The 15,426-nt window shown below is 43.7% G+C and overlaps 1 protein-coding gene across 1 annotated transcript in view; it reads right to left on the bottom strand.

Moving 5' to 3' along the window:
* The window catches only part of TIMP2 (TIMP metallopeptidase inhibitor 2), a 36,328-nt gene that overhangs the window by 4,507 nt on the left and 16,395 nt on the right, over nucleotides 1-15,426 (bottom strand). Inside the window, exons 2-4 of the mRNA XM_063120147.1 lie at nucleotides 8,335-8,435; nucleotides 4,274-4,382; nucleotides 625-749 (exon numbers count right to left, since the gene is read on the bottom strand). Of these exons, the coding sequence (XP_062976217.1) occupies nucleotides 625-749; nucleotides 4,274-4,382; nucleotides 8,335-8,435 (335 nt within the window). The remainder of the gene's footprint in view (nucleotides 1-624; nucleotides 750-4,273; nucleotides 4,383-8,334; nucleotides 8,436-15,426) is intronic.

Genomic DNA, 15,426 nt, shown 5'->3' with positions numbered 1-15,426 from the left:
AATAAAGTGTTTATGATTGTTAGTGTTCCTTGTAAGCCTCCTTGGAAATAAATAAATACATACATAAGAAAGCCTACAAGCAGGGCTTGAAAGCCATTACTTTCTCCTGCTGTTGCTTGCCAGCAGCTGGTATTCAGTTATATAATGGGTTATAGCCAATGTTACACCTACTTATGATAGGCCACTGCCATAAAGTAGACTTACATTGGATACAACACACTACCTCCACGTTTGAAAGTTCCATCGTTACTGCCATTGATAGAGTTATCCCCCATTTAAGATACCATAGTCCAAATTGCTAGAGAATATTGATCAGCACTCAGAGGCTGACATCTCTCCAAGACTGTAAAGGCTGTCGTCTCGGGGTGACTTCTAGGCAAATATGAGCAGCAGCACTTCATTTTAGAATCTGAACACTGGAAAAATGTGAGGGGGAAATACTCCAGTATGCTATTATATAAACTGATAGATTGCTAGAGATGTATGACCACTCCGTTCTCCAGATAAAGCTATATAGTATGCAGTTTTTCCCTTGGGACACATCCCTGTTATGTTAAGTATGTGACTAAAGCAAAATAAGGCAGCAGGAGGACCCAAAACTGTAATGGTCTTATTTGGATTTACCTTGCACTCACAGCCCATCTGGTATCGCTGGTTTAGACTCTTCTTCTGGGTAGCACTGAGGGAGTCCCAAGGAATGATGAAGTCACACAGTGTGATATGCATATTGCCATTGCCCTCAGCTTTCCCTGCAAAACAAAGTAGTTATTAGTTGGGGCATGCATACCGTACATTACAAACACACACGCTTTCCATATCGAACACATCCCGATCAGCTTCCCAGAGTCAGCTTATCCATTAGCAAGTGTCTCACCTTGGCCATGAAGGGCCTGTTCAGAAGACACCTTAAACCATGGCTTTAACCATGGTGGTTAAGCCAGAAAGCCAGGCCGTGTTCAGAAGACACCTTAAACCATGGCTTTAACCATGGTGAATAAGGCTTTTTGCTTTATTCGCTGTGGTTAAAGCCATGGTTTAAGATGTCTTCTGAATGGGGCCAATGTGTCAATCACAAATAAGTGTGTGCTACAAAAACGCTGTTGTGCAAAGCACTTTCACTAACCTGGGTTCACTCCCAGTGAAATCAAAATAAAAGTACGGATGTGCTGAGTAAGACCAATGGTCCACTTTGCTCAGCACTTTCTATTTCAGTAAGTAGGCAGCCAGTTACCACAGGGAAGTTCCAGCATCCATCTCCAGCAGTTAATAGCCAGCACTATACTGTGACACGCTCTGTTCGGTCTTCTCCACGCTACTCATGTTCTTAAAAGCTTCTCCTCTGCCCTTGCTCAATCAACTTTTTTTCTAAGCTGAAAAGCCCCAGTAAATTAAAATCTTATCCAGGCATGCATTTTGAAGAACCTGAAAATGCATTTTTATTAAAGTAGCATACCAGCTTGCAAACTGCCGTGCTATTTAGCACTTTTTAAAAATAAATACATAAATCAGCTTTAGCATTCTCATCTGGAGTGTTGTGACAGGACCAAGGAAGAAGACAGAAAGGAATGTAGTAAGCAAGCACGGAAGAGTATCAGGAAGGGCCCCAATTCAGCTCTCTCTCCAATAAATACAGGATCTGGGGAGAGAAGGGGTGCAGTTTTTCCTATTGCCTCCTCCCAACACTCCTCCCACTCCCCTCAGCAACTTATCTCTCTCCGCCCATTCTCAGTGGGCAAGTCCTGATTGCCAAAGCCACACCAACACCATCATCCCCAAGAACAAAAAAATACAACACAAGCTGCCTTCCCTTGCATATGGAAGCAGCACTATAAGTGTTCTCCAGAGTGGAAAAATGCTTCATACTGACTGCCTTCATTCGCATCTAATTTTTTCCCTAGGTATGGCATTTGGTTAATCATTTTCCTAGTAATAATCATAAAAGTACTATCGGGTGAAACTATGTCTGGACTTTTGATTATGAAACCATTACTGTGAAACAGTTCTTGTCTGGGCTGTTTGTTCTATGAGGAATGATGCAGCTTCCAGAACGGGGGGGGGGGGGGGGAGGAAAGTGTTGTCTGGACAAGCCCCACTTAATAAGGAGTTTCAAAATGCCAAGATCTAGCAGACTACTCTGTAGATTATGGCATAGCACACTTCCTTACAGTCTCAAGCGCCCTGGTGAGATTGAGCTGACTGTAAAAACATTATCATCCTTTCATGAGAACACCAGGAGGTGGCGCTTGGCAAAGCCCTACAAAGAGAATTTCAAAGAAAAAGCAGCCTGTGGGCTCCAGTTCCAGCTGCATACTCTGACAGATGCCAGGGCAGTCCGTGCTATGTCAGGAACCCTCCATGTGCACCATGGAGGGCAGACTGCATTCGTGTCAGTTGGAAGTGCATTTAATTCTGCTGACGAGCAGCCATCGTAGGTACAAGATAGTCTGGTTCCACGTATGTATGTTAAACATTTCTAGACCGCCTTTCATCCTAACAGATTTCAGGGTGGTGCCCAATAATAAAAGTACAATATAGGAAAAACAGCATGTTATCATCCTTCATAGCGTATAAAACTGAGTGGAAACAAAACCAGAAAACAGTAGACAGAGGGAATAAATCCAATTCAAAACGCCTAAAGGTGCAGAAAATATAGTAATGTCAGCATCAGTCAAACTTCCTTAGGGAGGGTATTCCAAAGTTGGGGCGCCACCACAGAGAAGGCTCTTTGCTTTGTACATCACCAACTGATGGCAGTCAAAGAAGAGCCTCCTCTGATGGGATGGGATGGGATGGGACAGGACAGGGGTGCAGAGTCTCTTTCAGCCCAAGGGCCAAATTCCGTTTTGGAAAGGCTGGAGTGGGTGGGTTGCATTCCAGTGGTGGGCAGGACAAAAATACCAGCCTACTTTAGCTCTTCCTACCACTAACTAAGGGTACATTTTGACGAAGGGAAAGCCCCCAGGGTGGATCTGCAGTGGCGGCAGGTTGCCTATATGACACAGTCGCCATCACGAAACCATCCCAGGGTTTTCCCCTGAAGCTCTGGTTTAAAAAAAAGTTGGCTATTTACCCCAACTTTTTCCACTTGCGGCAAGGCGACAACGGCATCTGCCATCTGTCACCTTGCGTCGGGGGCGTGCCCCAGCCTATGCCAACCCAATTGGTCACATCAGCTGAACTGAGGGTGGGCCAGTGAGCACGCCTCCCCGGAGCTTCCCATTAAAAGAAAAATGTTTTTTAAAAAGTAAAGTGGGGAGAGGGCGATCCAGTGAGCATCTGTCTCACTGGGCTGCTGAACCTCCGCACGAAAAGAAAAATAGTTTAAAAAACACTAAAGCCGGGAGTGGGGAGAGGGGCGGTCCACCTCTTCGCCTCCCTATAACTGCAAAGCTTTGCGGTTAAACACAAAGTTTTGTTTCTTAAAAAAAAATGGAGCAAGGTAGCGAAGGTTCCCTGCTCTTCCCCTGTAAACCCCACATTAGCTCCTCCTGTGAGGACAATGCAAAGGAGCACAAACGTGGGGGTTTCAGGGCTCGCGGGGCCAAAGCACCACTGTCAAGACACGGCCTAAGTCTTAGGAGAAGTGTTTCAACTTTTTAGAATGGGGGGGGGAAAACTACACAAAAGTCAGGACAACCACCAAACTATCAGTGGATGACAGAGAGAGGCATGAATTTCTGGGCAACCGCAGAAGGGGGGATTTGGCTCCAAGCCTGTGGTTCTGTGCCCGATATAGGAGGCACTTTGTTAGGTATTTGGGTCCCAAGCTGTTTAAGGACTAACACCTTGAGTTGCGCTCAGAAATAGGCCACCAATTAATTCTTTAAGAATAAGTGCAATACGGCTCCACCTAACTAAACCAGTCGAAATTCTCACAACCAAATTCTGAACTAACTGAAGTTTCAAGGGCAGCCCCACGTATAATACATTATAGTAATCCAGTCCCAAGGGGCCTCTTGGACTTGTTACATGTGTGTCCCACCCTTCTTCCAATGATTGGAGAGCTGTGTTTTAACTTTACAACATCCTTGTGAAGTAGTTTAGGCAGAGTGACACAAGGCCTTATCCAGTGAGCTTTCAAACTAGAGTGAGGATTAGAAAATGGGTTTCTCACATCCAACCCAACACCATAGTGACCTCCTTGCTCTGCCTTCATTTTTCATCCAGCTCCAAATGACATCAATGCTCCAAGGGACAGGGGGAAGCATAACATTAATTCTCCTTTCTCCCGGCACTTTGGGGTCAATGAGTCTCTGCAAAAAATATTCCTTACCTGCAATGAGATACTCTTTCTTTCCACCAACATCCAGCGTCACCCCACACACTGCTGAGGAAGGAGCCGTGTAGATGAATTCAATGTCCTGGTCAGGTCCTTTAAACATCTGGGAAGGGAAGAAGTTGGTGAGGCCAAGAGTGGAGGACAGCAATTTACATCACATGTTATGATGTAAATGAACTAACCAAGACCACACAAGTCATTCTTGAACACACCTCCTCCCATATTTATTGTTTTATTTTATTTTAATTTAATTTATTACATTTTTATACCACCCAATAGCCAAAGCTCTCTGGGCGGTTCACAAAAATTAAGGGCGGTTCACAAAAATTATGTACCTGCCTGGACCCTAAGATCATCTTCAGGGGTCCTTCTCCGTGAGCTCGTGCCAAAGGCAGTGAGGAGGAGGGCCTTCTCTGCTGTGGCACCACGGCTGTGGAATGAGCTCCCAAGAGAGGTTCGCCTGGCACCTACGCTATACTCTTTTTGATTCCAGGTGAAGACCTTCTTATTTTCCCGGAATTTTGACAGTTTACCATCTTAGTCTTTAAACTTTGCTCTTTGAAATTTGTATTTTAAATCTGTCTAAATCTCTGCATTGCTGCTCGGTTTTACCCTGATTGTGCTTTTATATTGTACTTTTATATTGTGTTTTTATACTGTTGTTTTATACTTTGGTTTATATTTGGTAGTTTTAACTTTTGTGAATCTCCCAGAGAGCTTCGGCTATTGAGAGGTATAGAAATGCAATAAATAAATAAGGGTACTACCAGAGATAATCCCCTTCAACTACTGCCAGTTTTGCTAGTTTGGGGATGAAGGAAGGATGCAGGGGAAACTGGCAAGGAAACACCAGGACACCCAGAAATGAACATTCTGCAACTTCTCTACACCCTTATTTTATTCTTGGTTTGTCTATGTGTGAAGAAGATAGCAGGAGAGGCAGGTAGGTGCAGGCAAAGACAACATCAGGGCCTGCTCCAGTTGGGCTGTACCTTCCCAAACTGCTTACAGGCCAACTGACACCAAGGGGTTGTCTATACGGCTTCTTTACCCTGGCGTAAATGCTCATATTTGTAGTTGTGATTTACTGCAAGTTTTGGATCAACGTCTGAGTTGATCCATTATAGTTATGTGTCCTTGGGGAAGTTAAATCGAATTTTGACATGTGGGCGTAACTTTGTGGGTGTAACTTTGAGGGCAGGACAAAGTGATTGGCTGATTTCCCGCCTTCCCACCTATTGCATCCTCTGGCTGCCTCGTTCGTTCCCGCTGTTTTTATGTTGAATTACATGAATCTGTGGAGGTCTGCAGATGGAGCTTTTAAAATTAAAACAAAGAGGAGGGAATGATGGGCAGCGAGAGGGAGGAGAAGTGTTCAGTCCTCCGCTCGCATCCTCCTGTGCTGCCTCGTTCCTTTCCGCCCTTGGTTTTCCTCTTCTATGAATCTGTGGAGCTCCGCAGATAAAATTTATAGCTTTGCTCATCTATACTCCATACCATCGTATGTGCGCATTAATAACTGCACTCCAAAAAAAAATTCAGGAGATAAATCGCTGTTGCTGCTGCAATGTGACGCTCTTTGCATAGATTCGAATCTACGAAAATTCGGGTTTATATTCAATGAGGAGCAATCCCATTGTCGTATAGACGGGGGACAACTGCCTTGTGGGAAGGAACTTCGGAAGGCAACTCCTGCTCCATTGGGCTGGTTGTTTTGTTTTTTGATTGTGTGATGTATCTGTTGTAATCTTACGTGAGGATACAGTACTGTACAGCTTATTACTAGAGATCTACCTAACCGATTTTGCTATTTTATTTTTCTTTTAAACTGACGCTTGAGCAGTGTATACTTGCAGAAAACTTTGAAACTTGGGGAAAAATTCAAAGCCTGAGCTTTAATAGCAATTAATTTCCTCCACGCCAAACAGGCAGGGCAGCCCCTCGGCCAGAGGGACGATGGACAGCCCTGCCTGAATAATCAGTGTGGCACAAAGACGGGCCCCAATTAGGCTGTCACTGCCAGTGGGGAGCAGTGGGGAGACAGCCAATGGAGACAGTGCAAGGGAGGGGGTGGAGCTGCGCCACATGCAAATTTCAGAAAGGGGATTCACTTATGCATGAACCACATCTGTATTATTCATGAGCCCCTCTGTGATGAGGGGACTAAAGGGCAAAAAAGTGGGAAAGGAGCAGGACTACTAGCACCGATGGCGACATGGGCTTTGCACTAGTTTATAAAAGGCTTTATAAGACACTTTGTGGAATCTAGTCAAAGACCAGGATCTAAATCTGAATCTAATCATAACAATGACACTGTTATAAGCCACCCTTTAGAAACAGGACTCCCAGCACAGAGTAGAATTTAATAACAAATACAATACATTCATTTTTATAACTGCTTTCACCCTATCCCTCCCCACAGCAAAACATTTGCCCCAATGGAACTTATGAAATGTATGGTAGTGATAGAGGAACCCTATCTAACAAAAGGTAAGCAGGAGGCACTGACCCAGTTTGGGGGTAGGGAAAAGGGGACTATGGGCTCTGATACAGGATGTCCTGCCCTAGTATTCATCACCCTATGAAAAAACAAAGTCGGGGTGAAATCGGCAGTGATAAGGCTGAAACAGAGGACACAAGAAGATGCCCCCTAGCATGCAGCCAACCAAACAAAGAGAGGAACATGATATAGCTTCACTGCAAGGGTCGGAAGGATATAGCATCAAGTGCAAAGGAAGCCGGGATACCATCCCCACAGTGCAGAGGAACTTTAGAAGGAGGAGGGGCAAAGGGGGAATATAAACCACGTTGTTCGGTCATGTGAGAGATCACAGTAGCTTATTTTCAAAATAAGCTACTGTGAGTAGCTTATAAACCACCTTGGCTTAAATTAACGTGTGAACCCACCCTTAAACTTTTATCTGAGTTTTAGCCCAGTTTGTTCACAATCCATTTAGAGTTTTCCAGTGCCCTAGCTAGATCCGTTCTGGCTGCTGCCAATAAGAACAGTACTGGTTTGGGGAACATTTAGTAATACCAGAGCAAATAATGGTAGATGAGGTGTAGCATTATACCCATGATTTCATGAAACACCAACACCCCAACTCTAGTTTTTTTAGGGCAGGAACACCACATGTGTAACTAGGATCCTCATTTCCAGAAATCTCCCCAGAATAGGGTTGACAAGCTTTTATTAATATAATGTAGATCAGGGGGTGCAGATCTTCAGGACCGGGGGCCAAATCCAGCCCACTTGAGGTCCCAATCTGCCCCTCCATGGTTCCCAAGAAGTCTATCCCCCTTTCCCTCAGCTTTCCCCCCTTCCCACGACCACCAATAGTTTTGTGGGTCTTGCCTTGCCCTGTTTTGCTTTCTCTCCATCCACCCCAGCCACCACTGGAATGTGGCCTCCAAAAGCTTCTTCAAACTTGAACTTGCCCCTCTGTCAGAAAGCTGTTTAACACTCCTGATGCAGATAAATCAAAGTGAAGTGCCCTCAATGGGCCAATTTTAGAGAGGACTTGTGCATCAAAGCCAAGATGGTTCTTATAAGATGCTTTTAGCACATGACTTTGGGACAGAGTTTCCTAAATCTTCTGCACTCCTTATTGTTAAGTCATTATGACACAAGGAACATCTATTGGGTTTAACTCCAGGGTGTACTAGGCTCTCAATTCACTCACTTTTGTTTTTAGTGCTTTTACCATAACACAGCCTGGATCAAAGGTATCCTTTGGTATTCTGAACTGGGGAGTCCTTCAGGTTTGCGCAATTGAGGATCTGGAGTGGGGAAGACTCCATCATAAAGCCTTTAAGATACACAGAATTATTTTGAATTGTGGTATATGGTAACTATAAGCCTTCAAAGCTCCATTTGGCATCATTCAGACTTTTAGATGAACAGTTGTATTATACTAGCTAGAACACCAGCAGCAGGGTAACAGGTTTATACGTTCTCTGTAATTCTGTGATATGCTTCTTTTCTTAAAATGGACACAGAAATATCTTTTGGGTTCAGTTCCATGTAAATGAGACTCCCATGTACGGCTTCTTACCTTTATCTGCTTGATTTCATACTGGATGCGTTTGATGGGGTTCCCATAGATGTCGTTACCAGAGTCCACCTCTCTTTGAGCGACAGCCTTTGCTCTGATCACTGAAACACAAAGACACCGAGGAAATTAGTGGACAGATGTAATACCACTGCCAGTCCAGGTCTTCCAAGGTTTACTACAATCCTAGCAACAGTGAATCTTACTCTCCCTGCTTCAATAACACAGTAGCTGTACTAGCAAGCAAAATCTGGAGCCATCAATCCCTGGGAACAGTTTATGTGGCATAGTGCAAACAACACAGTAACCTCCTCCTCTACTTTCTCTCTGTTGTTATAGGTCACTATTAACAATCATAAAGGGGGTTTGCAGCCATCCTGGAAAAGTCTTCTTGCTCTATTTATTTCAGAGATAAGGTCACAGATTTACACCATCCACAACTACCCTCCAAGAGAGGAAAGATTATTGGAGCTGAGACATGTTGCTGTAGGGATATTGGTTATTATAAGATATGGAAATTAATAGTTTTTCTTGCTAAATGTATTTGTCATTAAAATTCAGACCCTGTCATCAATAAGGAAACTGTCTACACTGAAACTTACCCCCAATAAACATATTTCACATTTGACCTTTATTTAAAATCTTCAGGTATTTTAAGAAAGACACCTCTTGCTGTGCTGGAGAGAATAAAAGATGCAAACAATGCAAGAAAAGCAATACCTTTTATATAAGCTTATATGTTCTAACCCAATGAAAGATCATCAGAATTCCCAAGCTGGGTCCAGATCAACCAAATAGTGCATCTACCTCAATATTTTGTCTTTCACCATCCAAACTTCCCATTGATGTGCACAAGCAGGGCACAACAGGAATATATATCTGCAGTTAGTCCTCAGCAATTACTGGTAGAGCTGTGGCTCAAATTGACTTTCACCCACCTAATCCATGCTCATTAAAAAACACTGGTACAAAACCCAGTAATTGAACTTACTCTCAAAGCATACAATCTGTACACAGCAGGCATGGGAAGACGGTAGACTGAAATCTACCAATAGATCTCAGAGTGTTTGGAATAGATCAGCAAGGGTTTCTGACTCCCAATTGTTTAACAATAGCAACAACAAAATGGGTGGGTATTTTTAAACCTAAATTTGGCTGCTGAAATCAAGAAATCTCGGAGCAACCAGAAGTGGACTTTTGTATGAAAGGACTGCAAGCTCAGTTCAGCTTTGTTCTGAGTCGAGGAAACAAATTCCTTGGCTCAGAATGCGCTCAGAGGCACCCTGTTCTTTAATGCTAAGTGTATGTCTTTTGCATCAGGCTCTAGTTGGTGGATCTAGTACAAAACAAAGTTGATCCAACAAGCCTGACATCTGCCCACCCCTGTTCCTTAGTATAAACTTTTGCTTGCTCTGAGTGTAAATTCAGGTACTGAGTTTTTATGAACTTTACACCTCAGCCCAGGGAATACAAAGCAATGTTCAAAAGGTCAAACTGAATCTCTGCCAGAAGGCATGAGCTTCCACACACATTAGCCTCCCACAGATCAACCACACGCTGAAGACCGCTGTGCCACAAACAGAAAGCAGGAGCTAATCAGGTATACCACACCTAAGCGCATGATTATGTTCATATGCATCCAGGAAACACAAGCAAAAACCAACCCACTGTTACAAGACATGTCAAAATACGATATGCTGCATATTACATAGGAATTGGGTTTGCTTGGAAATTAAAGTTTATTCCCATTTTTCTGCCTCATAGTAGAGAGCAGAAGCAAGGAGCTAAAGCCACCTACCCATCTTTTAATGCCTTGGGTCTCTCATTCAGTCCTTTTGCATGATTTCACTTACACTGAACAACCCAGCTCCCCTGTTTGCATGATTCTCTCTGCAGTTATGTGGTCTAGAAACTTACATTTTAAAATGAAAGCCTGAATTTCAAATCATTGTAACGTTTCGGGAGAGGGGGGAAACAGTTTTTAAAAGTTCTCCAAAGCATCAGCAGCTCCTCACAACATCCTGTAGCAACAAATTCCATCGGTAAACTGTTCAGTCTGTTAAGAAGTGCTTCCTTTGGTTTTTTCATACACATGTTGCCAATCAGTTTAATTGGGTATAAATTCCAGAAGGGTAGACATGTTAGTCTGCAGCAGGCAGCAAAAACAACAGAGAGTCCTGTGGCACCATAAAGGCTAACCCATTTATTGTGGCACAAGGTTTCCCGAACCAGAATTGGCTTTGTCAGATGCCACAATATATTTGCTAGCCTTCAATGTGGCACAGGACTCTTTGTTGTTTTTCCGGGGTATCGAGTTTCTCCGTGTCAAGACTGAATAACTTTTCCTTATGCTGTTATGAGAAGGGCACAAGTCTGACTCAACATCCTGCTTACCAGCAGATGCCTCAAATAAAGCTGCCTTATACAGAATCAAACCTTTGGTTGCCCACTGGGTGAACAGAATGCTGGCCTAGATAGGCCTTGGGTCTGATAAAGCATGGTTCTTCTTACGTTCATCTGGGGCCCAATACTGTCTACTCTCCCAGGTCGTGGTCCTTCCCAGCCTGATCATCTGAGATGCTCGGTATTGAACTTGGGACCTTCTGTATGTAGCGTATATACACTACCAGAGTAAGGCCTAACTTCATCACACCACACCCCAGAAGGTTCTAGTGCAGTTTCTAATTAGCCATCTTTGCATTCCTCTTGGTGTTCGCCTTCATGCTGACCTGGAACTTTTAGCCCAAGGCAAGCCAATTATCAGGAGGAGGAAACGGCAGGTGTGTCTTCCCCCCCCCCCCCCCCGCTCTGGTACAATGGATTTATTTATTTATTACATTTCTATACCGCCCAATAGCCAGAGCTCTCTGGGCGGTTCACAAAAATTAAAAACATTCAAAGTATAAAACAACAGTATAAAATCATAATATAAAATACAATATAAAAGCTCAACCAGATAAAAACAGCAGCAATGCAAAATTACAAATTTAAAACACCAAGTTAAAATTTATTTATAGACTGTTAAAATGCTGGGAGAATAAAAGAGACCCACCCAGTCACATGGCAGATCAGTCTCCACATATCACATATGGGCAAGCCATAGGCCACTTATGGCCTACAGAACCCATTGGGTGCCCTGCCCACTTTCCCTCTCAGCTAGTCATTGATCTCTGCAATCCTCATCACGATTTCTACTGGCAGCAAGGAAACAGTGATCTTCATAAGGATTGCTGCAAGGGTGAGGTTACAGTCTCTTCTTTTCCCCGTGATCCTGATGAAGATCGCTAGAAGCAGGGGGAAGAGTGTGTGTGTGGATTGGTGTGTGCATGCAGGGGGTGCGGCCCCTGAATTGCTACCCATTACTGCATGCAGCCCTCAGGGGCAAAGAGCTTGCCCACCCCATCCAAACACTCTCTACAATTTCAGGTAAGATCTAAGTGCTACTGTATGTTTTTCTCACCATGGATATTATGTCAAAAAATAATCCAGCCACCCTCAGCTCTGCCCTGGCATACCATTTTTGAACTCTTACTGAGTGGATTGCTGTGATCATATGGCAAGAAGCTATATGCTCCCACCAATGGTCATCTGGTGCATGGCTACTCACAGTTCAGTAGGGTGATCTGTGCAGTTAAGTAAGGGTTTATAAACAGTAATGGAGAATGAACGCATTTGTGTGGTTACTTTAATAGTAAAACATCTGGCATGAAGGACTGCAGAAGAGGCAACAGAAGAGTAAAGGAGGCAGGCTTCTTTGTTTGGGAGCTCAGCTGGCAGTGCCGCTTGAGTTGGAGGTGACTGGCCACTACGTTAGGGTTAGAATATCCAAGCTGTAGCCAGCCTCACCCACCCACCTTTGGCTGGGGGCTCCTTCAAACATCCATGGACCCCTGGGCAATTGCCCACTTTTACTGGCCTCTGTGTTGCAAAGTGTATACTGAGTACTACAGTGGCCCTGCATATCCAGGAGTATCTGGGGTTTTATCCAGGATAGAGTGTGGCCCGTCCATAGATCAAGGCCAGTGCTACTAAGAACAGCATCGGTGTTGGCAGTCAGACTGATCCACGGCCAAGCATTTCAGGAGACTCTCGTGCTTCTGTGTTTTGCATGGTGTAGCCTGGCTATTGCAATCTTACAGTATCCAGGAGGCATTGTGTTGGGGACATTCTGTGAATGGATGCCAGGCAGGATGTGACTTGCTCAGCCATAGCTCAGCACCACCGTAAGTAATCAGATAATCTCTACTTAGCTATCGCCAGCTAAACCCAAAGAGATGCAACACTGAAGTGCGGAATCCTTCTCTCGCTCACAGCTTCGAAAAACCATTGTGAAGTGTAACCTCGTAAGTGAAACTGGGATTGTTGTTTTTTAAGCACACCTTGACTAAAATTAAGCAAAGCCTTTGGGGACTAGCTGAAAATGCTTTGTGGTGCAGATGCAGTTTGCGTTCTGCCCCTTTGTCCATTCCTAGAATCAGCTGCCCATTTAGTCCTTCGAAATCCTGCCAGCGATTGAAACAACTAACTACATTTAGAGAATAAAAAATTAAGGGGCAGCTATGGATATGATGGAGAGTACTTGTTCAACAAACTGCTGGGAAGTCAGTGTTTTAACTGAGCAGTTCTCAAATTGGGAGCTTAAATGGTGAGTCTCTATGTTGGTAGATAATAAGGACAACTTGTATTTTAGGATTGAACCCAAAGGTAAATTTCCAGAGAGAGAGAGAGAGAGAGAGAGAGAGAGAGAGAGAGAGAGAGAGAACTCCTTGGTAGATCTGTTTACTACAAAATGTGGGAATCATTGTTTGAGGCCAGGAACATTAGGGGAAAATATCATTAATTGTACGGGCAGTTCAACAAAGGAAACAATTGCCTAAAAAATATGAAATCTCTTTTGCATAACTCTTTTTTTAAAAAAAAAAATAACACAATGTGTCCACAAGGGGTGAAAACCTTGCCCTCCTCCAAAAAGATATATCTCTCATTTTAGAAAACAAAACAGAAAATGTTTCATTAACATCCAACCTGAAAAACTGTTTTATGTAATTTTGTTTGATGCATTATATGCACTGATTAGTCTTAATAAATGTATTATTTTACTGAATTTGTGCATTGGGGGGGGGAGTTATTATGCAGTGCGGAGAGCTGTGTTGAAGTACCTTGGTAGTCAATTCCCGCTCTAGAATTCTCACTGTTTCCTTCTGCCCTTGGTCCTACCTAGGAGTTTCAAGCATCACAGAAAAGGGGAGGAAACATTTCTGCCTGCAGGGCATTATCCCAGCATTACACATATGGTGCATCCATCACCAGGCTCAGTTTCAGCACTTCTTTTGCCTCCCTTTTGCTGCAAACTGCCTGTGGCCTGGCTTGGATGCTTTTGGCCTGGCCTAGACAATTGTGTGACAGCCGCTGAGAGTCTTTAGGCCTGGCTAATGGTTATGGCTCCAGGCTTTTCCACTCACGTGCTGCTGAATCACTGGCAAAAAATGCAACCTCGTAGAAGGAAGATTTCTGTTCTTAACAGTGCGGCTTTGTAGAGGGGAATTGCTGCTTTGCACTTTCTAAGCCAAGCGGCCGGCAGTTCAGCCAAGCCGGGACCAGGGGAAAGGGAGGAAGAGTGAATGCAAAAATACACACATGAAGCCCAGGCAGAAGATCAATGAAAGGAAATCCCATGTGCTGTCATCCCTTTGTAGCCCCACAGACATGGGGAGATTATTGTTTTAAAGAGCTGAGAGGTTTGCAACAACGCCAGGACTGGGCATGTTTGGATGAAACAAGGAAAGAGTAAATTCCCACCAAATCAACCCTTACTGTGCTTATTTGGTGATGCACTAGTAGGCATTCTTAGAATAGATTACAGAAGTTTATCTCTGAGCAACAGACCTAAGCGTTCCAGAGGAACACAAACAGTACAGATGGTCATAGTAGGCACAGAACCCAGTTTCCTATATTATGGTCATATGATAGGAGTAGAAAGAGAGAGAAGAGAGTACAGTGATGTAATCACTATTTATTTATTTATTTATTTATTTATTTATTTATTTATTTATTTTTGCATTTCTATACCGCCCAATAGCTAAAGCTCTCTGGGCAGTTCACTATTAACACTTACAGCATGATAATGCATGGAGAAGAGGAACAGCACAGAGGGCAATAGTCAACACACAAGGCAACCTGGGGAGAAGAACTTGGGGAATAATATCTACCACACAGGGGTCCACAGATGGGCTCACCAGCTCATCACTGGTGAACACAATTCTTTATTCTGCTGAGATGCCTCAGGATTTCCTAAACTTTATGCTATATCTCAGAGAGACTTGGGAAGCAGTCTCATTGCTTTCCAAGCCTCTCCAAGGCTCAACGCGAGTCAGGCCCCAGAGGAAAGGTGGTGGTGGTGGTGGTGGTGGTGAGAACGGAATCTGAGTCACGATGAGTTGTGGAGAGGCTTGCAACACTTGTGAGATGTCTTGCTGCTTAGAAAGCTTCTCTGCAGCGCAGTATGTTCAGGTTTAAACCCTTGCACTCTCAGAGCTGGGGAAGGAAGACCAGGGCTTGACCCCATAATTATGCCAGACCACGGAGACATATTAGTGTCTCCAAATCTCGGTATGATGTCGCAGGCAAGACCCCACCCCCACTGCCCACTTAAGTGGCTACAAATTTGGGCTAGCTGCCAAGGACCCACTACCCCAGAAAGAACAAAAATGATCATTTGTAGCACTACACAATTCCGCATTGGAACAAAGAACAGCGAGCGCAATGACACAAGTGAAAGCACACAACAGTTGCAATCACAAATGCGCACTAAACCTCCAGCAAAAGAATGAAACAGTGGCATTATACACTAATGCAAGAGAATGTTGCTGTTATTAATTCCCTGAAAATGGAATGGGAAAGACCAGTTAGCCCCTTCCCTTGCACTATGGAAAGACCCTTCCTTTATATATGAGTAGCCTAACACATTGGTCCATAGTCACTCTGGATATTATATAGAAAGAGCCAAAATGAAATAATTTGGATCTTGACTGTCCACATGGCACTCAAAAACGTATCTAAAAATAGGTCATTTAAAAATAAATAAAAGGACTTGAA

Source organism: Elgaria multicarinata, chromosome 3 (genome assembly GCF_023053635.1).
Source record: "Elgaria multicarinata webbii isolate HBS135686 ecotype San Diego chromosome 3, rElgMul1.1.pri, whole genome shotgun sequence".
NCBI lineage: Eukaryota > Metazoa > Chordata > Lepidosauria > Squamata > Anguidae > Elgaria > Elgaria multicarinata.
The sequence above is the reverse complement of the archived record's forward strand: the minus strand, read 5'-3'. Positions and strand labels throughout refer to the sequence as shown.